We start from the raw sequence: 23,369 nt of genomic DNA, 5'->3' as shown, positions 1-23,369 counted from the left end.
GTTTGGACGGGTTAAGGCCGATGGACAGAGCAGCGGCTCTAGGAACGGAGGTTCCAGCAGTCTTCATTTTCTGGGACAAGGGAATGCCACGTAGCCCGTAACACAAAGGTGCAGTGTTGGTGTGTTCGTGCACCAGCCTGCACACACAACATATGTGTGTTAGGGGCCACATTGAGAGGGACAGATGCGCGTCTTTTTACCTTCTTCTTCCCACTCCTTTTTGCAAAGGAGGAGAAGAAATTGAGGTTGAGAGACTGCACCTTCCTTTAGTGAGGACACTTCTTGAAAGTGTAACTGCAGCCCCGTAACCTGCAGTTACTCCCAACGGCTACTCCCTTCTGGACTCTTCTCCACTTCTTGGATCCCCATCCCCTCTGTCCTCCCGCAGCACAGGGTCTCCATCTTGCTGAGCCTGCTCTCCTTCTCCCGGCGGCTTCCTCCTCCTCTTCCTTGTCCTCCATCCTGAGCAGAGATGCAGCCAGTTCAGCAGCTCTCTCTCTCCTGGGTGGTTGCTCTAACTGCCTTACTCATGTGAACCCTCTGCAGCAGGAAGGGGTGGTAGTGGGAAAGTAGTTGTTGTCACAGCCGAAGCAACAGTAATCCAGCCATCCCTCCTTATCCACGGGGGAAACGTTCCAAGACCCCCAGTGGAGGCCTGAAACCGCGGGTAGTACCGAACCCTGTATGTACTATGCTTTTTCCTACCCATACCTCCTTATGATAACGTTTCATTATAAACTAGGCACTTGAAAAGGGGAAGGGCATTCTAGGCTGAGTACAGAATAAGGCACACAATTGCCTAAAGACCCAGCAAATCAGAATGACAAATAGGCTTTATGTGTATTATTTCCTTTTGACCACTGAACAACATGGGCTTGCGCTGCACAAGTCCACTTATGTGCAGATTTTTTCCCAGTAAATCCTCTTAGTATATTTTCCTTATGATTTTTTTAAATTAAAGTTTATTGGAGTAACAATGGTTAGTAAAGTTACAAGGTTTCAGGTGGACCATGCTGTAATCCGTCATCTATATATCACATTGTGTGTTCACCACCCAGAGTCAGTTCTCCTTCCATCACCTCCTTAGGACTTTCTTAATAACATTTTCTTTCCTGTAGCTTACTTTCTTGTAAGAATGCAGTAGATAATACACATAACATACAAAATATACATTACTTGAGTGTTTATGTTATCAGTAAGGCTTCCAGGCAACAGAAGGCTATTAGTAGTTAAGGTTTTGGGGAGTCAAAAAGTTATACGTGAATTTTCAACTGCGTGGAAGGTAGGTACCCCCCACCCCCATGTTGTTCAAGGGTCAAATGTATAATGGTAAAGGTGAGAAAGGTTTTTTAAAGCATAAAGTCTAGCTGTAAAGGAAACAATTGATAAATTCGGTTACAAAAATATTTTTTAAATTGATTTGCCAAAAGAATCATAAATAACGTTGAGAGAATCTGACTGTAATGATATTTAACATGATTTAAAGTGAAGTTGTTTCCTTAATATATAAAGAGCACTTAAGAGTCAACAGAAATAATAAACATCCCAATAGGAAAATGGGTAGATACCATGCAGAAGCAGTTCACAAAACTTAAATCAAAATAACTTAAATGTAAAGAAAAAAATATATATTCACTTCACAAGAAATAAAAATGTAAATATAAACCATGCAACGTTTTAGACAGAGGTTGATAAAATACAATGTTGGGCAAAATCTGAGGAAGCAGAGACTCCCATACACTGGGTGCAAAACTATATGTTGGTACAGTCTTGCTGGAGAGCACTCTAGAAATATACTCCAAAATGTAAAATGAGCGTAGTCTTTGAATCATAATTTTAGCTATTCTAAGGAAACAAACAATTCTATCAAAATGCCTTTACAAGGAATTCTCACAGTGTTCTTCATAATGTAATGAAAATTTGGAAACAACTTAAGTATCTATCAGTAAGGGATTAGTTAAATAAATTCTGATATCTGTAAATGGATTTCTGTGCAGCTGTTACATAGGATGGTGTATAGCGGGGGTCTGCAAGCTGTGGCTCACAGGACAAATCCAGCCCACTGACAGTTTTTGTTGATAAAGCTGTGTTGGCAAACAGCCTCACCCATTGATTGATGTATTGCCTATGGCTGCTTTCGCACTGCCGTAGCAGAGCTGAGTAGTTGCAATCGAGACCAAATAGCCCAGAGGCCTGAAATATTTACTGTCTGTCCCTTTACAAAAATGTTTGCTGACCCCTGACACATACATAGGTTCATTGACATGGAAAACTCTCTGTAACATTATTGAGTGATAAAAGCAGGGTACAAAATCACATGCATAGTGTTATCCCTGTTATATAAATTCATGTGGTAATGCAAAAGGGGGAAAAAACACCTTAAAGATTATTTTTAGAAGAGATATCTTCAATTACAAGGTTACCTGTGAGTTGTGAGATTTTTACTTAACCTCTTTATATTTTTCTGTAATTTCTTAAGTTTTAAAAAAATATTTGCATAAGTAAAATGGGTAAATAGCTATTATCTTTGTTCAGAGTTCATATAATTACTTTTTAATAGATAAAGATCTTGAACTCAGAATTCACAAAAGAGGAAGTTGAGCTACTGAACAAGACAAAGGGAACTGTCAGCATTGCAAACAACGCAAGTGGAAATTGTTTTGTTTTTTAAATTAACAAATTTTAAACCCACTTGATCCTGGCTGGGAGTTCAATGAAACTCTTCTTTCAGGAATTGCTGGTGGCCTTATAAATGGCATACATTTTAGAAAATACTTTGGCAAAGTCTCGATAGCTTGTGATATACACCTTGAAAGTACATGTTTTTAATGTACACTTTGAAACAGTAATCTTGCATTGAGGAATATACACTTCTAAAGAAATAACCTTCCATTTGGGAAAGACTGTATACACCAGGCTGTTCAGTGTCAAATGTTTTTGATTCAAAGCTAAATGGAATTGAACATATAATCCCACACATGAACATACAATGCCACTTTTTCGACAGTGACAAAAATCTCTCCAGGACAATCCCAAGTGCTGATGCAGGAGAGAACGCCTGGCATTCCCAAACATTGCTGGTGAGAATGCAGCATAGCCACTCTGGAAAACAGGGGTTCTGTTTCTTCTAAAGTTAAATGCATACTTACAGTGTGATACCCAAGAATTCCACCTCTGTGTAATGAGAAATGAAAACCTAAACCCCACAAAAACCTGGATGCGAATACTTAGAGCAATTCTATTCATAACTGTGAAAAACTGGAAACAGCACAAGTGCTCTTCCACAGGTGAATAGGTAAACTGTGCTATCTCCATGCAATGACATGCACTCATTCACAAACAGAAACACGCCGTTGACGCCACAACAACGTGGGTCAGTCTTATAGGTATTGTGCTGAGTGATAGAAGACGCTCTCCAGGCCGACACACTGTGATTCCGTTTATAGGGCCTTCTCGAAAAGGCAGTTAACGGGACGGAGAGCAGATCAGTGGTCAGCAAGTGTCAGGCCTCGGGTAGGGTGTGACTGTAGAGGGACAGGGTTTTTGAGCGGGGTGATGGAACTGTCCTGTGACCTAACTGTGGTGGTGGTTTCACAAATCCATGCATGTATTATATTATAATGCATAGAACTGCACACCAAAAATCAGTCCATTTTACTCTATATTAATTTGAAAAAATAACATTAAAATACATATGTATAGGAAAAACCTGGAAGATAATAGAAAAATCACAGTGTTCTTTGTTTAACGGGTAGTATGATGGGCAACTTTTTTTATTTTCCCAACTTTATATGAGTAAATTATTTTTATAATTGGAATAAAATCCTTACAAACACACCTCTCCAGGACCTCTAAAATCATAGTAGTATATGAAGTGTGGCAAGGAAACAAGTGACCCTTCACGCTACAATAGTGTCCGGTAGCACTGTACATCCGGGGTCATCACGGGCAGTTGAGATTGTGTCCAGGAGTCTGTGAAATTTAAAAAGTAGGCAGTTCACTTTAGAAAGTGGAAGTGGAAGGAAATAATCATAGAACATTTGCTTCTTTAAAAGCCTCTTTTGGGCCGGCCCGGTGGCTCAAGTGGTTGGAGCACCAGGCTCCTAAGGCTGACGTCACTGGTTCGATTCCCACATGGGCCAGTGAGCTGCGCCCTCTGCAGCTCAGATTGTGAATAACGGCTCTCCCTGGAGCTGGGCTGCCGTGAGCAGCCGGAGGTTGGTGTGAGCTGCCCTGTGCTGCCGTGGGCTGCTGTGTGCTGCCGTGAGCGGCGGGTGGCCAGCGTGAGTGGCGGAGAGCCATTCTGAGCAGCTGGCAGCCAGCGAGAGCTGCTGTGAGCTGTGTGAGCGTCCGCCTGATGACTGGCAACCAACTGCCTCATCGGGGGAGCGCAAGGCTCATAATACCAGCATGGGCCAGGGAGCTGTGCCCTACACGATTAGACTGAGAAACAACGGCTTGAACCGGAGTGGGGAGGCAGAAAAAAGAGGCGGGGGAAGAGCCTCTTTTATCTGGACAATTTACTTTGGTCAAATTCCCCATTCACCTCTGATGGCAAATAAATGAGATTGTATCATAAGGCAATAATAACCCCAGGTAAACCGGCATTATCTCATTTGTTCTACAAATCTGGGAAGGTGCGTAGGGTTACTGTGTGCTCTTCTGTTTGCAAAGAGGAAACCGAGGTACAGGAAAGAAAATTGGCGTGCAGGCTGTTGTGGCTATAAAAATTCCATTTGCTTTAACTTTTCTCCTGGGAGGCAGCCTGTGCTTTTTTGTGGCTTGCCAATAATGATATAAAAGGTAATGTTATCATACTGTCTTCTCTTGAGAATTTCCTGGACATCATTAGACATGGAATAAATGTTGTATGCCCTGGGAGAAAAAGTATGCGTTTTCTCACTGCAAATTCCCGAGTACTTGGACGGTAATGAAATACTGTCATCTGTTTGGTTTTTCAGGATTTTACACTGCACGCTGGTTGTGCCTATGCTGTACCTCGAGCCTTTCTTTTCATACATCTTCCTCAACCTACAGCTCATAGTCCTGCAAATCCTTCACCTGTACTGGGGTTACTTCATCCTGAAGATGCTCAAGAGATGCATATTCTTAAAGGTAAGAGCTGCCTGAGGCTCCCCAAACAGACCTCAGTGCCAGGTTTCGGTGAGGCCCAAATGGTGGAACATTCTAGTTAATTTATAGATGACCAGAATTCCTGTTTCTTTTCTTGATTTGATCATTATTGATAAAAAAAAAAAAAAATTCGCCAAAGTTTCACTCGTTTTTTCATTAAGCAGGTTTCTAAGGTGCTTTTAAGAAATTGCTTTTGTTAGAGGGCGAGTTACTTTAAAAATGTGTATCTAAAATGTTTGTTTGCTGCTTGTAAAGGGTCCTAAGGTCTAATGAGTAAATTTGCTCTAGTTTGGGATGAGCATTAAGTTGATAGTTGAGTAGCATCTCAGAGCCTTATACTTTCCTCTGCTGAACAGCATCTAAAAATTTGCACAGAATGCTCTCCCCTGAGCTTTCTCCTACCCTCTGAAATACTGGCCATCATTTGCCTATACTCTTTTTCTGAAAACGTCTTCCCTAAATAACAACAAACCGATAATACATTTTGGACAATCAAAGGGGTTTTTGGGTTCGTTTTGTTTTGAATTCAGTTCTGGATTTTAACTTCAGAAGAGGGAGAGGAGGGTTTCAGAAATGGGTAAGAGGCATTCATGGCATTTGGGGAAACAACCTAGCATCTACCGGGGGAGTGTTCACCTACTACCAACTACCTACGTTGTCCAGAATGTTCTGTGCTGAGGAGAGGTCCCAGAGACTTGCTGTGAAAGATAAAAGACAGTTGACTCAAGGGGATCAGGGAGAGTTTCATTGAATAGATGGAATTTACTTGAGACTCTAAGGCAGGTAAAAAACCAAACAAACAAACAAACAAACAGATCACAGCTTCTTCTTTGCCTGGAAATCATTCATCTAAGGGAATGATAATTAAGGATCTTTCAAGGTCAAAGTTACCGCTGGCCCGCCTTCAGGGATTCCTGTCCACAGCATCGTATCGTCATCAGAATGAGTGACTTGTATGTAGTGGATATGGCTGGTGATTGGTCTGAGGAGCTCATTTTTTATCAACTCTGATTAATTCATTCTCCTATTGTAATAAATGTGTCTCAGTGATCACGGAAGAGTTGACAAGTGAACATTGTAACAGTTGACCTTCTACCATCTCTCTGCTTCTAGACCTAGATGGAGGTATAGGAAATGGAGCTACATCTGGATTAATCATAAATCAAATCCTAAAAGTTGTGTGTTATTTTGAAACTAAATTACCGACTTGAGCTTGTTTTCCTGAGAGTGGACTCTCTCCATTGGAGTGCCAAGAAAAATTTTTCGTTGAATGGTTATAATGTATTAATATTCTAAATCGTTTTTCTGTGGTCTCTGAAAAAGTTATTTTATCTCTACGTGACTGATAAAGTTGAAGTGCGTGCAATAAGGATAAAAATTGAAGCAGTTAGTCAACTGCACATCTAAGGGCTGGAGGAAAAGAAGGTTCCTGAACGGAACCTGTCCTACTTTGGGGTCAGGCCTTCCTGGAACTCTGGTCGCTAGGCAGAAATTGTTTCCTTATTAACTGGTGAGTGACAATAATTTCAGGCCTAGCAGGGAGCCAGGCAGATACTCTCGTTCGGTTTCATCATGACTTTCCTATGTCTGATCTCTCATGGGTTGGACCCAGCGGTTTGGGGAGCTGTGGACAGGAATTCCTGATTTCTCATGCTGTCCTTTGCAAAAGCTGTTTCCAATTGCAATTTGACAGCAGCCGTGGAGGCCCCTCCAGCCCTAAGCGTTGCAGTTTGCATGACTTCAGCTGGCCTGCCTGTGCACCGTGTTGTTCATAGCAGTGGCAGAACTGGCTGTGAAATCAGCTGACTCCTCCAGAGCCATAAAGCTGCTTTTTAAAGAATGCTATTTCAAGGCAGAGTTGCATTTTACAGGCGCAAGAGAGGGACAGAGGCGGGAGTTGAAAATCTTAGAGGCACAATGAACAAATCAAGTTTCAACTCTATTTTATATATGTGTAGCATTTCATACCTCAGTTGTTACTAAGGTGACTAATTCTTGGATATTTAATAAATGGAATCGCAGAAGTTTGTAGGCCTCCAAAAATTTCTCTTAAATCTGATAAGAGAGATTAAGAATTTGTCCCTTCAAGTTTCTTCTTCCTGGTAGGCCCTTAATAAGTGATTTTTAATATGCCAGTGAATAAATCATTTGGGAAGCAAACCACACGGTGTTGGATGGAGAGTTAAAAAATTATTTATCGTTCTATGGTCTCCATGAGTTTGCTTGGTAGACTGAAAAGACAAAAGTGATTATACTTCTTAAAAATAGTGATTTTTGAAATAGTCACATCTCATTTTTCCTAAACAATAGGGTCGTTGCATGCATATGATGAATGAGGACCTTCTGTTGCTGAATCCTTTAAAATAACAATATCACTGTAAGTGCAGGACACTAACATATATGGGCCATGGTTAGCAGGCATCTTGCTGCTTGAGAGCAAGACTTGGCACTGAAACGTAACTAGTTCCTGTAAAATAGGTGATTCTGTGATGAACTGTCAGCCCACACATCACATCATGACATAAGACGAGCTGATATATTCATCTTGTCATTCTCTCTTTGCAAACATGAGAAGGTGCATAGCACGCTTTCGTTTAATATTCCTTAAGAGAACGTGATCATCCTTACGCTTTTATTTTTCTTCTCTCTAAATGTCATACTGGGTGCCGGCCAACTCAAGCATGCCTGTGACATCCTAGACTGGTGCTTGCCAAGACATGGAGGGAGGGGCTGGAGTGTGCAGCCATTAAAGTCCGGGTGGGAGAGCTAGCCCCTTGGCAACCTGCCCCAGCCATCTGCTCTCCACAGGCCGTGTCTCTTAAGTTCACAGAATGACACTTTACACATGCTGAACTGTTTGAGTTAAAGAAAGGAACCCTCTTCTAAACTTGAGGAAACTGAGGCCTCCACCAAACTCACACAGTGATTTTATGGCAAAGCCAAGACCAGAATCTGACTCTCTTAAGTTGTAATACTTCTCCTTCTCTCGTTAGTCTTCCTTCGAAATAACCAGAAAATTAATTTAAAATACTTGTATGAAGTAAAAAATAGTGAAGACACAAATTGAGTAAGCAAGATCGTAAATTAAAATGCAATACAAATCCTTTAACTTATTTTTGGACTTTTTTTAAAAGCATGAGAAAATGTTTTGTAATTATTTTTTTAATCCCAAATAACTTCCTAGTAAAGCAATTAGGGTAATAGCTAAGAGTACAGACTCTCTGGAGAGTCACATCTCAGCTCTCCCATTTCCTGGCTGTGTGATCCATTCATTGCCTCAGTTTTCTCACCTGTAAAATGGGGATGATGATATTAGCACCTCCCTTGTAAGAGAAAGCCCTTCTATCCATGTTTGTTTGGCACACAGTAAGCACATGATAAACGTAAGCTGCCATTATCATTATCATTATTATTATTTACTTGGGCTCTCTGTGCCAAATCACAGAGTGCCTGGGAGTTCCAAGTAGCCTGGCAGTTGGCTCTCAGCCAAGCCCTCTCTTCCTTTCACTTAGATCACGCTGCAGCTGGTGTCAGAATCCTTGACTTGCAGCCAAGGGCTCCAATGACAGTTTCCTAAACGGTCTTCTGCCAGTTGACTTTCATGACTCACCTTCTGGATGGTCCTGGTTGAATCTGTCTCTCAGACATCAGCGTGTCAGGGAGGAAGTACCCAATTGGTAACACTCAAGAAGCGTCCAGGTCTCGCTTGTTAGTAGACAGTAGTGGATGTAAAACCTGCCCTTGGCTGAACCAGATATCATAAAAATACCACAAAGACTGACGACTGAACTAGAGGATTATCAAAATGCTATCGTTTATATTTTCAGATTTCTGAACGTTTGTATAGATTATCTAGCTTAACAAATCTATTCCAGAAACGACAGTGGATTTGTAAACTTGTCACGATGACAGGAGGAACTGCAAAGTTGCTTGGCTGAAAGGATTTCCAATTTGAATATCCTTCCCCGCTAGGCATTTAGGTCAACCACAAAATAGAGAATCCTAGAGCATTTCAGAACCGGAAGAGACCACTGAGTGCCTGTCAGGATACGAGGAGGTCTCTCCTCAAGGCCTCCCCACTGGATTGCAGTTTGTCTGTCCCTCCCACATAATAGTGTGGTCCCCATTTATAGAGGAAGCGAGTGAAGGTGAGTGAAGCAGTTACGTGATGACCCAAGGTCACAGAGGGGTGGGAAGTCGTGCCCGTGGAGCCGAGACTGCGGAGGCCGTGCCCTCCTGCCTCCCCAGTGGTTCTGTGTTGTGAACACATGTCCTCAAAACATGAGTGACACTCGCGTGTGTGGTTCTCCGCGTGCTTACTTTTTCTGGCTTACGCTCGGTCCTCGCAAACATCACAATCTTATTGTTGACTTTGCTCAGTTATCTTTAGCATTACCTTGCAAAGACTCAATGCATGAATTCTACCTCTCCGTAGAAAACCTTAGTCAGGGTATCCTCCGTGGGGGATTTTTGGGCTTACAGCAATCATAAACCTGGGCTTTTCTAAACCTGAAAGGGTAGAGTCGTTTAAGAACTAGAAGTAGAACAGGCAACCATCTGCGGAGCTCGAAGGTAATAATAGGAAGAACATGTATCATGTGTGAGAGGCAGGCCCACGAGCACCCTGGCCTCTTCCCGGCTCCCTGCCCCCACCAGGCTTCCTGTCGTTTTGCCCTTGGCTGGGAGGCCTCAGCAATGGACTCACAGGTACCAGCACGGCCCCGAGATGACGGCTCCGGGGAAGACCTACCTCACAGTCACGATCTGAGACGGACGTGGAAGGAGGGGGTCACCTGCCACATGGGGAAATGGAGGCTCAGAGGGAGAAAGGAGTCTTGCAAGGCTGTGCAAATCAACATGGGAACCCACACGGGGCCCTTGTCAGCAAATATCTTTTTTCTTCACCACGATAACATTATGTGGACATTGTCTTAAACTGGGATGTTTAGTATCCTTTCCCAAGCTATTAGAAATCCTTCTAATTTTTTTCTAAAATGGCTCTTCTTTCTGTTAGGATAGTTGTGATTGTGCGCATCCAGACACTGCCACACCTCTGTCTGCGGCTGACGCCACAGCACGTCTCTTCAACTCTTAATTCCAGGCAAACTGACCTCTGATGGAGAAAGGTCCTACTAGGATGTTTTAATGAGTCAAACAAGATTTTAGTTCAGTTTTCTTCAATCCTTCCTCTGTTCCTTTGGAGCTAGGCATGGAAAGCAGCTGGATGCCAGCAGCTGAGTGCGGGCTGTGCCTCGAGGAGGTTTCAGCTGGGGGGCGTCTGTTTAGAAATGGCCATCCTCACAGTCGCCCATGAAGTATGTAATGACACGAATCGTTTTCCATGCTTTATCACACATTAGGTCCCTTTGTGCAGAGTCCTAAATGTCTTGTCTTGCATGTTGTCTAACAGTGGTTTTTAAGATACTAGTTCTTTGGAGGCACTGGACTAGTCAGGTCATTTGATTGACAGGAAGTCAAGTGACATCTTTGTAAAGTGAAGGGTCTTGTTCAAATGAGAGCTCTCCGGGGACAGCATTTTTGAGGACAGCAATGGGCATTCACATCCCGCCTTTCTGTCCTCTGTCCCTGGTGTTCCCCTGGGCCACTGATCAGATCTTGCTAAAGTTGAAAAGAGGGTGAGAGATGGGGGAAGAGCCAAGTAAAAAGAGACAAAAGGTGCTCGGACATGATTTCACAACAGTGGAATGGATTTCCGTCTATTCCTGAAAGGAACAGATACTCTCCATGTTCTTAGTGGAGAAACAGACACACACACATGAACTCAGGTAGACACACAGATGTCCGACATGGGACCTGAGTCCCTGTTTCTGTATCAGCCTAGACGAGGGGACCCGCGTGAATCATGACTTGTTACTATATCTGCACATTCACACCAGGATGTGAACGTTTTATTAAAGGGCCCTTGGCCAGAGACAGAGAGATTGGTAAAAGCGAGTTTCAGGGGAGAGTGTGCCCTGCTCAGCCCTGTCCCTGGTAATCGCCCACGGTTTTCCGGGGCCGCTCTCGTCTCAGTGGCCTCCTCCCCACCCCCACTGCATAAGCCTCAGGAGAGAGCTTTCTGTGACTCAGGAAGAAACCTTATTCCCGAAAACTCATCAGTTTGTAGATACGGGTAAAATAAATTAGTTTTTAAACCATTTTCATCTTGATTTATCACGTGGGCTGAGTGCCTGAGTGATTTACGGTGCATATGGCTTTATCTGTGTTCTGTGCTGGGAATAGCAGGTATGCCCTCTGTGGCTCTCCGGGCTCTCCACTCTCTGGACTCATTTCTACAAATGGCGTCCCCCTGCCACAAGTAAGGGACTCGGGAGATCCTGAAGAGGGCAGCGGTGGGCACGCGCACGGGCCACAGCCTGCCTCCCGCCTGCCGTGCCAGTCAGGCCTGGGCCTCAACATTGCTCCAAGGAACTTGGCCCTGTGTGGATGCTTCTGTCATCTTTCCAGAGTGAACCTGGAACCCTTGGCCATGTCTTCCGGGAGAATGGGATTGGCTGCTCTCACTCCTTTGGCTGGGTCGGGACCACTGACCCCGTCTCTAGAGCGCTCACTGTACGGAGGCCGTGACACATGGGGTCACGGGTGAAGGGCAGAGCTGGTCCTACGGAGTGGGTGACGACTTACGTCACAATCTGGTAGAAGCCTCCAAACCTACCTGCACCCCCCAAAATCTCCTCTACCCACTTATGTGCAAGATGGCATGAAGAACATGCAGAAAGACCAGGCTCTGGGAGGACCCCTGGCTGTCCAGGAAAAGAGTGATGACGGGGGCAGTGTACAACTCAGCAAAGGTGTGGAGGCGCCAGGAAGCACGCTTTGCCTGCGTTCTGCAGCCGCTGTTTCTTCCCCGTGCCCGTTGCGAGAGGGTGTGTGTGTACGGGAACGCGTGCACCTGCATGCACTCCTTCGCAGGAGGGTTTTGGGGGTGCTCTGGGGTTCTGCACCTGTGAGAGAGTGGAGGGAGCTGGACTGGGATGCATTTGCAGCAAGGGCCTCAGCCAGCCCTGCACAGAGCTCTAGAGCCCGGTGGCCCTTCAGAGATGTCCCAGTTAAGATGCCCCACATCCGGACGTGAACCTGTCACCGGATGTGGACTGCCCCCTGGTGAGGAAGCATAGCTCTGGGCAAGGGTAACACCGGAGGGGGACACAGCGGAGCACCTCCCACCGCTGGGGGTTAGAGCTGCGGTCCTGAATGGGCCTCTGGGCCGAGCGCCCCTGTGCACGTGGCCCCATCTCTGCTTGCCCTGCCCGACCTAATGCCCGTCCCCACGAAGAACTGTACGTGCCCTCCATCGGGAGACACCGGAGTCAGAGGGCCTGGGCTCCCAAACGCTTCCGAAGTGACGCCTTGGAGAAGTCATTGCTCATTTTTCACCCTCTGCATTCTCATGTGTGATCTGCTCCCGTCGCGTCCCCGGTGTTGTGCTCAGTGGTAACATCCAGGCTGTAGCCACTACCCTTTCTGCTCCCATTTGTGAGCGTGGGAGGATGCTACTACACTAGGGATTGCTCCTCTCTCTCTCTCTCTCTCTCTCTCTCTCTCTCTCTCTCTCTCTCTCTCTCTCTCTAAACCAACCCACAGTCTGATTTCTGCAGAATCCTTACATTTCGTCTCTTATTTCTTTCTTTCCCCTCAGTACTCATATCTAGGCAGCGCCGCTTCTCTATAAACCCGATCCCTCCCATAAGTCAGTTCCCGAGGCTGACCAGTCCTGTCTCTCACACTTGGGGGCCCCTTCTCTTTAGTAAGGACGTGACCTGCCAGGTCCCAGCCTGTGCATTTCTGCTTCCGCTTTCTCATCCTGGGGGTGGGTTTGTCTGTGCTCCTTCCGAGTCCTGGATCCCACCTTGCTCACCTTCCAACCTCCCCTTCCCCACTTTCCCAGCACAAGCTAGAGCTGCTGTGGGAGCTCATTGGAATTTGTATATATATATTTTTCCTCTTCTTGTAGATAATTTGAACAGTGTTCCCTGTCTCCCAGGACAATTAAAGGCATGTGTCCACGTTGATTCTGTAGTTGTTTTCAGAGAGCGAAGAGGAAACTTGGAACCAGGCTACTGTTGTTCTTCGGTGCCAGACGTCCTCAAATAAATCATTTGCAAACTTAGGTGCTTTAGTGGTTTTAATAACAGACTTCTTACTGAGTAACCCACAAGCTATCCTGGCGATGTCTCGGTTACGGAGAGCTGTACCGAGCATCACAGAACCACACGGCAGCCCTTTGATACCAAGCACCGTGGCCCGCCACCGCACATGCTTCTGTTTCTGCAGACTAAACCTTTCCTGTGCTTTCACCATACCTCCAAAGGTATGCTGTGGAGTCTTTTCACCTACCTGGTCACTCTCTTGTTTCATCTAATCCAGATTCTCCTTTAAATGAGCACCACTTTCTAGATCTGGTCTGACTCCAAAGTCAGGCAGATCTCGTCTCTTTTTGGGAAAATTCTGCCTCCATCGATAGCCAACTTTTGTATTGAGTTGCTGGTGGTCCCGTGATCCTCTTCATTCATATTGACCTTGAACTCTGATTGAACCCTCGAAGTCTTTTTCACATGGGCAAAAGCACATTTCCTCCATTTGGGGATTGTCTGGTGATGGTGGCAATTTTTGTTGGAAGTTACATTCCTTCTTGTTAAACTTCATTTTGCTTGATCGGCTTATCGCTTGAGCCTTTTGTGTAAGAATGGGAAAGCATCGCAACAGGTGCTTAAACGTTTCCAAGGACCTTTTGTCTAAAAGGTCTATTAAAGGAATTTGGGAGTATTCTATATAACACCAGCTCATGAAAAAGCCATTATTTTATACATATATATATATATATATATCAGGGAAATAATAATAATTTTAATAATAATAATATACTATATACAATACTAATAATATACTATATATACGTAATTTTTTTTTAATCAGGGGGTGATTGTAATCATATTTAAAGCTAATGCAGAATAAGAGGCACAGCTCACAGCCAGGAGAGTCCCCCAGGATTCCCACTGTTTATTTCAGATCAACTGGTCACATACTAGCTATGTTGACTACAACTGACTACAAATGACCCGTGGAGGCTTAAGGGAAAAATATTCATAGGCCACGTCCTCCCTCAGACAGATTAATCAGAATCGATGGGGTCAGAACCCAGACATTGGAATTTTGACATTCTTCTTCCTCCAATGTACGTGATTCTAATCACTCTCTCGGGTGGAGAGGCGCTAGATTAAGTGCAGAAAACCAGCTGTGTATGTCCTCTCTCCCACTGGCCAAGTGTCCATGGAGATCCCTCTGTTTACTGGGTCTGCTTTCTAAAGAGCAGAGATAGCTGCTCTTCCCCACATTTGTAGAGCTGGTGGCAGTGACCTCAACAAGTCCTCCCATCTTGCACATTTTAACAAGAGCAGTAGACTTTCATGTTACAGAGATGTTCTGTGCTAAAAAAAAAAAAAAAAAAAAAAAACCTTACAAATGAAAACTCAGACTGTTGAAACAAGCGCTTGGAGATCTGTCCTTTGTAAGAAAAACAGATTTTTTTCAATAGTACATTGCACTGGAGAATTAAAGACATGACTCATTTTACAAGATGATCTAGCAATTATTTTTAAACAACTGTCTCTTACAGAAAGTGAGACATGCTGGTAATTTTATACTGCCTTTCTGGACTAAAAAGACCCATGACAGAGAGAGACTAAGGAAATCAAAATTGTTTGAAATCATAGAATTTTAAAACTTGAAAGACCCTTAGGCGACCCTCTGCTTCAACAGCTTCTTTTTACAGACAGCAGCAATCTAGAGATGGCCTGTGGCCCAACCAACAGCCTACTAACGGCAGTGGGGCTGCTGTCAGCCAGCCGTCACTGCTTAGAAATTGCAGCATCTCAGGCCCCACGAGAGACCTCTCAATTGAGAGTCTGTATTTTATCAAGAACCCTCACTGATTCACATGCACATGAAAGTTTGAGAATCACTAGTCTAGAAAATTCATATTCCAGATAACTAACAGGAAATTTCCATTTACTGTAGCCAGGTTTCTTAGAATCCAACTTAAATTTAATGCAACTTGTTTGAGGAGAAAAAAAAAAAGGAAGAGGAAAGACTCAATTGTATTTTTCTGTGACCTTGTCAAGTTGGATAACAAGAACTAATGTAATAAAAAGGAACATATTTTGATAGTAGTTCAGAAAATTGAACTCTTTGAATGCATTCTTTTTTTTTTTTTTCACACAGTTAAAGCTAAAAGTTTGCCCTCAAAACAGCACACAATGCTTATTAGAAGGCTCTTTGTTTCATTGCCAGCTCTGGGTTTAGACGTGGAGCCACTCAAAAAGCATGGGACATTATGAGTCATTGGTGACCTGCTGGGCTTTTGACATGTCTGTAGAACCACAGATTTCCAAGCACAGGCGTCTAAAAAACACAACTCCACCACATTAGTGAGGCCACGGGTGCAGCTGTTATTCGCAGAGGTATATGGGAGTTGCTTTGCTCTCGTTGTCAGAGTTTCATTTGGTAATCCTTGCAGTACTTTTTGAGTAATACAGACTAGGGCCAGACATTTACCTTCACTAATCGGCAAATCATGATTAATTGATAATGACATACGTATTCTGAAATCTTAAAAAAAAATTACATGAAAAATAAAGCCAAAGCGTAGCCATCGGGGTGGTCTGCCTTTAAATTCATTGTCCTCACTTTTTTTGTTGTGGTTTGGTTTTTGGCGGAGACGAAAGTGGTCAGTCGTGTATTAATAGAGTGAAGCTGGTTGTGTGACACACACAGTACAAGGTGAGGCGACACTACGAACGGGAGTGTGTTCTGTGAGAGACACTGGATGGTGCGGGGCTTTGATGTCGTGGCATATGAAGAGCAACTGAAGGAAATGGGACTGTTTCGCTTGAAGAGGGGTTAACTAGTTTTAAATGTTTGCAAAATTGGCCCAACTCTGGAAGGCCGTCTACAGACTCCTTCTGGACAATTACTGTTAATTAATTAGAAGAGGTGCGGGGACGTCGGTGCACCTCTTTTGCTTGGCCTATTACAAAGGGCATATCAGTACCAAATCGAAACTAGATGAGTTTAAAAGTCCCTTTCAGCCTCGTGGGCACTGTTCTTTTTTACGGAATACCCCCTACATCTTGAATGCTGCCATTTCAAACCAAGATACGGGCGCTTCCTTCCGGGGCTATGACCCGCTGCCTCCTGCATGCTCCACCGTGGACCCCCTGCAGTCACGTCCACGTGGCACAGGGAACGCTGCTGTACGTAAGCCAGCTCCCCATTCGTCCAGAAGTTCTCTGAGGACAGACAGCATGTCTGCTTTGGCCACTGATATGTTCCCAACACCTTGAACAGTGCTGCACACTGGCTTCCAGTTGGACTTAGAATTTCAGTAAATTTCAACCTCTGACTATAACTATGAAATCCATAATCTGGTCCGTGCTTAGCTGCTGACCTCGTCTTTGGACACACTCCGTATTTCTTACGATGCTTTAGCTGCTCTGGCCTTTCTGATCCCTAAGCGTGCATGCTGAGGTACTTCCCATCTCAAGGCCTTTGCACATGCTGTTTCTTCTTTTTTGAAATGTTCTTACCCCAGTCTTCCCCTTAACCTTCCGGTGACAAGCTGAGGTCTCTTTCCTTAGCATCACTCCATCTAAGTGAGATCCCCAACTTCCATGTCATGATATTCTGTACTGCATAATACTGACAAATGTGGAATTATATGTTTATTGTCGTGTTTGATCCCTTAGGGTTTGTAAGTTACTTGAACACAGAGACCATTATATCTCCAATGCCTTGCACAAAGCACAGGCGCTCAAGAAATATTTTTTGAATCAGTGGTTCTCACTGGAGTAATCGATTTTGCCACCCCGGGGCATTTGGCAATCTCTGGAGATGCTTTTGGTTGTCACCCTGGTATCTAGTTGGGACAGAGACCGAACGTACTGACTGCTAAGCCACCTACAAGGGACAGAACGGTCCCCACACAAAGAATGATGTGGCCCACAGTGTCCAAGTGCCCGGGCAGAGATCCTGGAAAGAATGGGTGAGGTCCTTTCTCTTCTGGTGGCTTCCACTTTGTGGTTGGCGTCCTCCCCAAATTATTCTTGCTTTCCCACTGGCCAGTGTCATCCTGTACAGAGAGAAGTTAGTTTACGGCAGGAACCGCCAAACACACTGACACTTGGGAAGCCAAGGTCTACAGAATGAGCTGGTTAGCATTTCTTCAGATGTAAATGTCGGCCGTTGACGGTTACTCACGTGACCATCACAAATGGTTACCAGCCACTTCCTTTTGAAATAAGGCAACTGCATTTGGAAAGTTCTGGTCGGTTGAGGTGGTAGGTAATTGTTCAGTTGTGACTGAGAGGACCTGGTAACTTTTCGAGCACGGCGGTTCTCAGTTCCTTCCTCGTTCCGTACAGTTTGGGCTGGGGAGGCCACACGGGATGAGTGTCGCCGTGCCGCACCGTTGTTCTTCATTCATTCCAGCTCACTTAGTAAGCTTCCGCTTTCATCGTGTTTTGCCTCCTGCCCTCCGTGAGTGCTGGGTCTCAGCAGCAGAACTTTTCATTTCCTGCAGGTGGCTGACTGTCACCTCCTGCCCTGCACACACACCTCCCTCTCCCGTGAATCACAGAATCCCAGTTTGAGCCACATAGCTTGTCATCTCCAGTTCAAGCCATCGCCCTAATGAGGAAGTCTCCCGAGGCTGCTGCTTACTGAGACACGTCGTTCAGCTCTGTAGTCAGTCTAGGCCAGTGCTTCCCAGCCTTTGTCACCTCAGGGCCCCCTAGAAACCGGTGTTGGTGCCGCATAGGAAGGTGAGCGGACATGGTCCCCAAAGCAGGAGGTTAGGGCTCAGGATTGCAGCATGTCTTTAAACCCTTCCTGGCACATCGGTTGGGAAAGTCTGGTGTAGAATAGCCCCCACTATACTAGAGTCACTCGGCTACCACCGGAAGGTGACAATGTCATGTATTTCCTTATGAGAGTGGGCCGGTGGGTTGGAGTTGTCTAAAAACAAATTGTATTTTGTCTGTCCCTAGACAAGGGCAGGTGAGATACGTGGTGAATTTTCCTTATTCGGAGATCGTGCCCACAGCTCTGATCTGGCTCCTCTGAGCAGAGGAAGCGCTCTGTCCCACGGCAACTACCTACCGGACGTGTCCCTTACGGGCCCTGCTGTGGAGCGCTGTAGGCCGGCAGGGGTCTTTGGGGACCCAAACCTGTGAGGCCGCTCGCAGAGGGCAGCCTGTGTCGCCGCCAGCTGTTGTGCTGAAGGGCCCGGAGGTCACAGAAGGGGACCTGCCCACGCAGGTCCAAGGGGGCCAAGCCGGCTTGGACTCTGGGTCCTGGCTGCAGAGAGTTCATGCAACGTGGAATCGCTGAACAGAAGAGCAGGGGTCTGTTTCAGAGAACCCCTCTGAGTGCGATCGGCTGGCCAACGCGGTCCCTGACAGGGCGGGACGAGGATGACCCCGACCAACTCAGTGAGGGGCAGCGCTGTCTACTGAAACGTGGCCGACCAGAGGAAGGGTGGTGCAAGGAGGCGACTCGCGTTTGTCAGACTGTTACGTTAGGCAGCGGAGAGCACATTGTCTGGCCGTGATCGCTTGAGTTTGAAGCCTGGAAGAGAGGTCCCCGTGGGGTATAAACTTGGGAGTCGCCTGCATTTAGACGGTGCTAAGGCTGTGGAACTGGATTCGTTCATTCACTCGCTCATCAAGTATGTAAAGAGTGCCTACTGTGTGCCAGATGAAATCACCTAAGAGAAACTGGAGGAGAAAGATTCTGGTATGTTCTGCCCCATCCTACTCTCCTCTCTGCCTCTCTCCATCTGCAGAGGAAGCCGCCTTATTTTTATGTGAGTGTTATGCTCAGGCATAGCCTTAAATATTATAGTTTTCTTGTTTGTAAACTTTGCGTAAATGGTGTGACGTAGTGTATATAATTGTGCGGCTTGTGTTCTTCCCTTATTACAGCATTGTTCGTATTGCTATGTGTCACTGTACTTGAGTTCATTTATCTCCTGTGTAGTACTCCATCACACGGCTATTCTACAGTCTGTTTACCCTCCTGCTCAGTCAGTGCCACCATGGGATCCTTCTGTGTGTCTCCTTGGGGACACGTATGAGTTTCCCTATAAGTGGACTTGCTGAGTCAAATTTATTAGCTTCTGCCAAACAGTTTTTCACATCATATGTCTGAGAGTTTTCTTCCCCACATCCTCACCAACTTTTGGTATTATCAGACTTTTCAATATGTTCAAGTTTGGTGAACATGAGGCTTATCTCACTGTAATTTGCATTTTTCTGGTGACAGATTGAGCTCTTGTGTAGTTTATTGGTCAATAATACAACTATGCCTTTTCTGAGAAATGCCTGCTCATATCCTTCGCGCTTTTCTGTCTCATTAGATTGTTTTCCCTTCTTAATGGTGCATTTGAGTTCTTTGTTGGATGCTATTTGAAACAAACTTTAACATTTGAATTTTAACACACATTTTCTGGGCTTATCAAACCTTTGTCTTGCCCTGGTTATTTCCTAAGTGTTGTCTACCTAGTGTTTTGTTTTGTTTTTCCCCAAAATGATTTGCATATCTTTGCTCAGTGAGAGTTGTGGAATGTTCAGACTGTAGAATCTAAAGCTGTTTGTAAAGGTCGCAAAATGTGGCAATTTAGAAAATATGCTCATTTTAATGGTTCAAATACTGAAGCAAATTACATTTCTGAAGTCAAATCATTTTCTCCTTCTGAGTCTATGCATTTCTAATTTATGAGAATGTGAAAGAAATCCATGCATTTTTATCCAGCACCACGTAGTGTCGTCTGAGCTCTGCTGCCACTAAGCTGTGTCACTCAGCCATGTGGGATTGAGTCCTGTACCTTTGATCTCATCTGGAAAATGAGATCTGTCCGACCAGACACTCTCTAGAATCCATCTCGCCCGAAAACTTACTCTTTCTCTTAGAAGCTCATTTTTAAGAGCCCGTAAGCCGTTGCAAAATGAGATCATTTCTTAAAGAAAATAGATACATTGATAGCAGCAACTGTAATGCAAAAAAAGAAAAAAGAAAAAACCACTAGTGGAAAACAGAACATATCCTGTTTGACACTGGTGAGCTGGCACAGTTTAAAAGCCATTTTTGAGTCTGACTCTGAAATTCAAGAGGAGGCATTCTGAGTACACAGCCCAGTCACAAAAACTGGGAACCATGCATAAGCCGATCTTAGGGCCTGTTTTAACCACCATGGCTCCAAACCCCACAGGACTTACAGGACTTTCGGGACTGCTCTGACTTGCGTTCAGGACTGCAGGAGCCAGCTGTGGTCGTGGTCCTGGTATTGTGTGTCAGAGAGACGTGACACTAGCCAAAGCTAACTCCCAAACGCTATTACAGGTTCAAGCATTTTTCACGGGCACCCCTTCCCCCCCAAAAAAAAAGGGTAAATAGGAGGAGTTGGAAGTTGCTTTAGGGACACCCCAGGGCTCGGATAAATGGATCTTTGAACATGATTCAGTTCAGCTCTGCTCCCAGAACACGCGCTTCCGGGGGGTTTGACTTCAGTCTGACTTTAATCCCGGGGAGGTCATTTTGGTCCCAGTTTCAGGGTTTTCTCCTTCTCCTAATGTATGGGATGTTCTCAGACTGCTAGCTGTGAGATCCACCAGCCCAGTCCTCAGAACGCACGTGTTCTCTGTGTTCTTTGCCCTTGACGTGCCAAGCCGATGCGTTTGCCAACACGGGGCCGTCTAGCAATGCGGGGGCTCCAAAGCCTCTATTAAGGCCCCTCCTGTGCAAATAACTTGTTCCTCATTCTCTTCGCCGTCATTTTGTGTAATCAAAGGGAGTTGCTGGCAGGTTTAAAAGGAGAGGGGAACTCTTAAAAGACCTTGCAAAAATTATTCATCCACTTCCAATTGTGGAATGAATAATATTGTTTAAAAGGTATTCTAGAGGACCCAGGTCATTTCTGGGAAAAGTTCAGTTGGATACTAGATAGCTTAGCTAATTCTAGAAAGACAGGTATCTCAAGGGATCCGAATGGTAATATGCTGACTGTAATGGCTAAACCTTCACCACGGGGGGGAGCCTGGTCCGGCAGGTAACGGTGAGCACACGTGCCACAAGGTGCTTTGGCTGCTGTGGGAGCTGTGAACAGGCACCTAGAGCCAGCCCTCTGGCTGCTGAAGCCCAGATCTACCCTTTACTCTTCCAAGAAGGTTTTGGATCCTTTTCTGTGCGTGGATTTTCTTGGGCCTTTAATGATTTGTGGGAGGGGTCAGGGCCAACAGTTTGCACGAGACAATTGTACCAGCGCAGTGACAACTAAGAAGTGGGGGTGGAAGGGGGGCTGGTGTGCAGAGAACAGTAAAAGGAAAGGGCGATACAAGAAAAGAAGCTGGCTGATTCCAAGAGAGGGGCTCCCTGCTGCTTGTACAAGCACAGACCTGGCGTTCTGTCAAAGCCGACAGGTAGAGTTCCAGAAAACAACTGTGGCTTGCCCTTTAGCAAGTATGTGGATTCCTTGTCCCCTAGAGCAAGCTTGACTTTGTTTTTGTTGCAATTAGTGGGAAAGATTTGCAGTTGTGAAAAGGTGCTTTGCAGAATATGGATTGTGATTTATATCTTAAGCTTTTCTGATTTCAGCAGGCGAGAAGAGCCTCATTTTTTTTTTCTAGCATCCCTTAGCCAGTGTTTTTTCAAACTGTGGGTTGCAATTATTAATTGGCCATCAAATCAGTTGTATGGATGTTGACCATCATTTTTTAAGTGAAGCAGAATAGAATAAAACATGTCAGTGTTTGTCTCACGTAGTAAAAATAATTAATTAGGGATGATTTTCGTTATTTCAAATTTTATGCTTAAAAGTCAGTCCTGATGGTCTGAAGGGCGTGAGAAGGTGTGATGAGACGGCGCTCCTTAGGTGCTCAGCGCAGTAGGAGGGGCACGAGCGTTCTTACACACAGCGCGCTGACCTCAAACAGCACTGGTGTCTGCCGGCGGGTGGCCTGTCCCTCCGAATTGGTGCAGACGACTCGCAGGGTCTGTCAGCGCTGACCACAGGTCAGGGTGGCTCAGCTTAGGTCAGAGCTTTCATCCTGTCTGCCTCTCACGGCTGTGTGGCCTTGTGGAAGTTACTTAACCCCTCTGTGCCTCCATTCCCTGTCTTTTCAAGTAAGGAGAATGGCTCCTGTGTCGTCGGGCTGCTGTGAGGAGGGCATGTCACTGTTCACACAAACTGCTTAGTCCAGTGCCCCGCACATGCGTGTTTGCTGAACGGACGTGTAGAGCAGTTTTAATTGTCATTTGTCAACACCTGGAAGCAACCAAGACGTCCTCCGGTAGGTGATGGACACACAAACTGTGGTCCGTCCAGACAATGGAATGTTCTTCAGCCCTAAAGAGAAATGAGCTATCAAGCCATGAGAAGACATGGAGGAAACGTCACTGCATATGACTAAGTGCAACAAGCCAGTCTGAAAAGGCTACATGCTATAGGATGCCAACTCTGTGACAATTCTGGAAAAGGCAAAAACTATGGAGAAAGCAAAAGCTCAGTGGTTGCCAGGAGTTGCGGGGAGGAAGGGATGAGTAAGGGGAGCACAGGGGATTTTAGTCAGTGAGAAAAAAAGTCCTCTTAAGGGTTTCGCTGCTGTTACTGTTATGTTACAGATGGCATAAACACGATAAACTCGAATATAACGTGGGATTTCATTAATATTTGAATACCACACAATTTGCAATTTACATTGTTCAAGCTTGCGTCATGTGCAACTAGGTTATACATCCATCAGACAAACTCTACCACCAGGAAATCCTTTCTGAACTTGATTCATCATCGAGGGCAGTGGTTCTCCATCCTGTGGGACCCACACCCCTTTACTAGCCCGAAATTAATTCCTAGGTAATATGAACTCACCTACACCCGTCATTTCAAAAAGCAATAGAACGCCAAGCTGCAATAAAGAAGAAATGAGATGGAAGACATTTCTGATACAATATGCATTTCCTGTGTAGCATGTGTGCGTGACTGCACTCAAGAACATGCTAACGTCGACAGATGCCGTGTTTGCCTATATGTAGATGGACCACAAATGGGGCAGCTGCATGCCCAGAGCGACACAAGCATGGTGCAGTGGGACTCAGCTGGTAGTGCTGCCATCGGTGGCGTGGTTTTCTGAAACTGTGACGTCCTGAACAAAACAGAGTAGCCT

At 45.1% G+C, this 23,369-nt stretch overlaps 1 protein-coding gene across 2 annotated transcripts in view; it reads left to right on the top strand.

Moving 5' to 3' along the window:
- The window catches only part of CERS3 (ceramide synthase 3), a 104,872-nt gene that overhangs the window by 73,811 nt on the left and 7,692 nt on the right, over window positions 1-23,369 (top strand). For both annotated transcript variants that reach the window (XM_033100147.1, XM_033100146.1), the window contains exon 10: window positions 4,962-5,115. In XM_033100147.1, coding sequence (XP_032956038.1) covers window positions 4,962-5,115 — 154 coding nt within the window. The remainder of the gene's footprint in view (window positions 1-4,961; window positions 5,116-23,369) is intronic.

Source organism: Rhinolophus ferrumequinum, chromosome 28 (genome assembly GCF_004115265.2).
Source record: "Rhinolophus ferrumequinum isolate MPI-CBG mRhiFer1 chromosome 28, mRhiFer1_v1.p, whole genome shotgun sequence".
NCBI classification, from domain to species: domain Eukaryota; kingdom Metazoa; phylum Chordata; class Mammalia; order Chiroptera; family Rhinolophidae; genus Rhinolophus; species Rhinolophus ferrumequinum.
The sequence above is the reverse complement of the archived record's forward strand: the minus strand, read 5'-3'. Positions and strand labels throughout refer to the sequence as shown.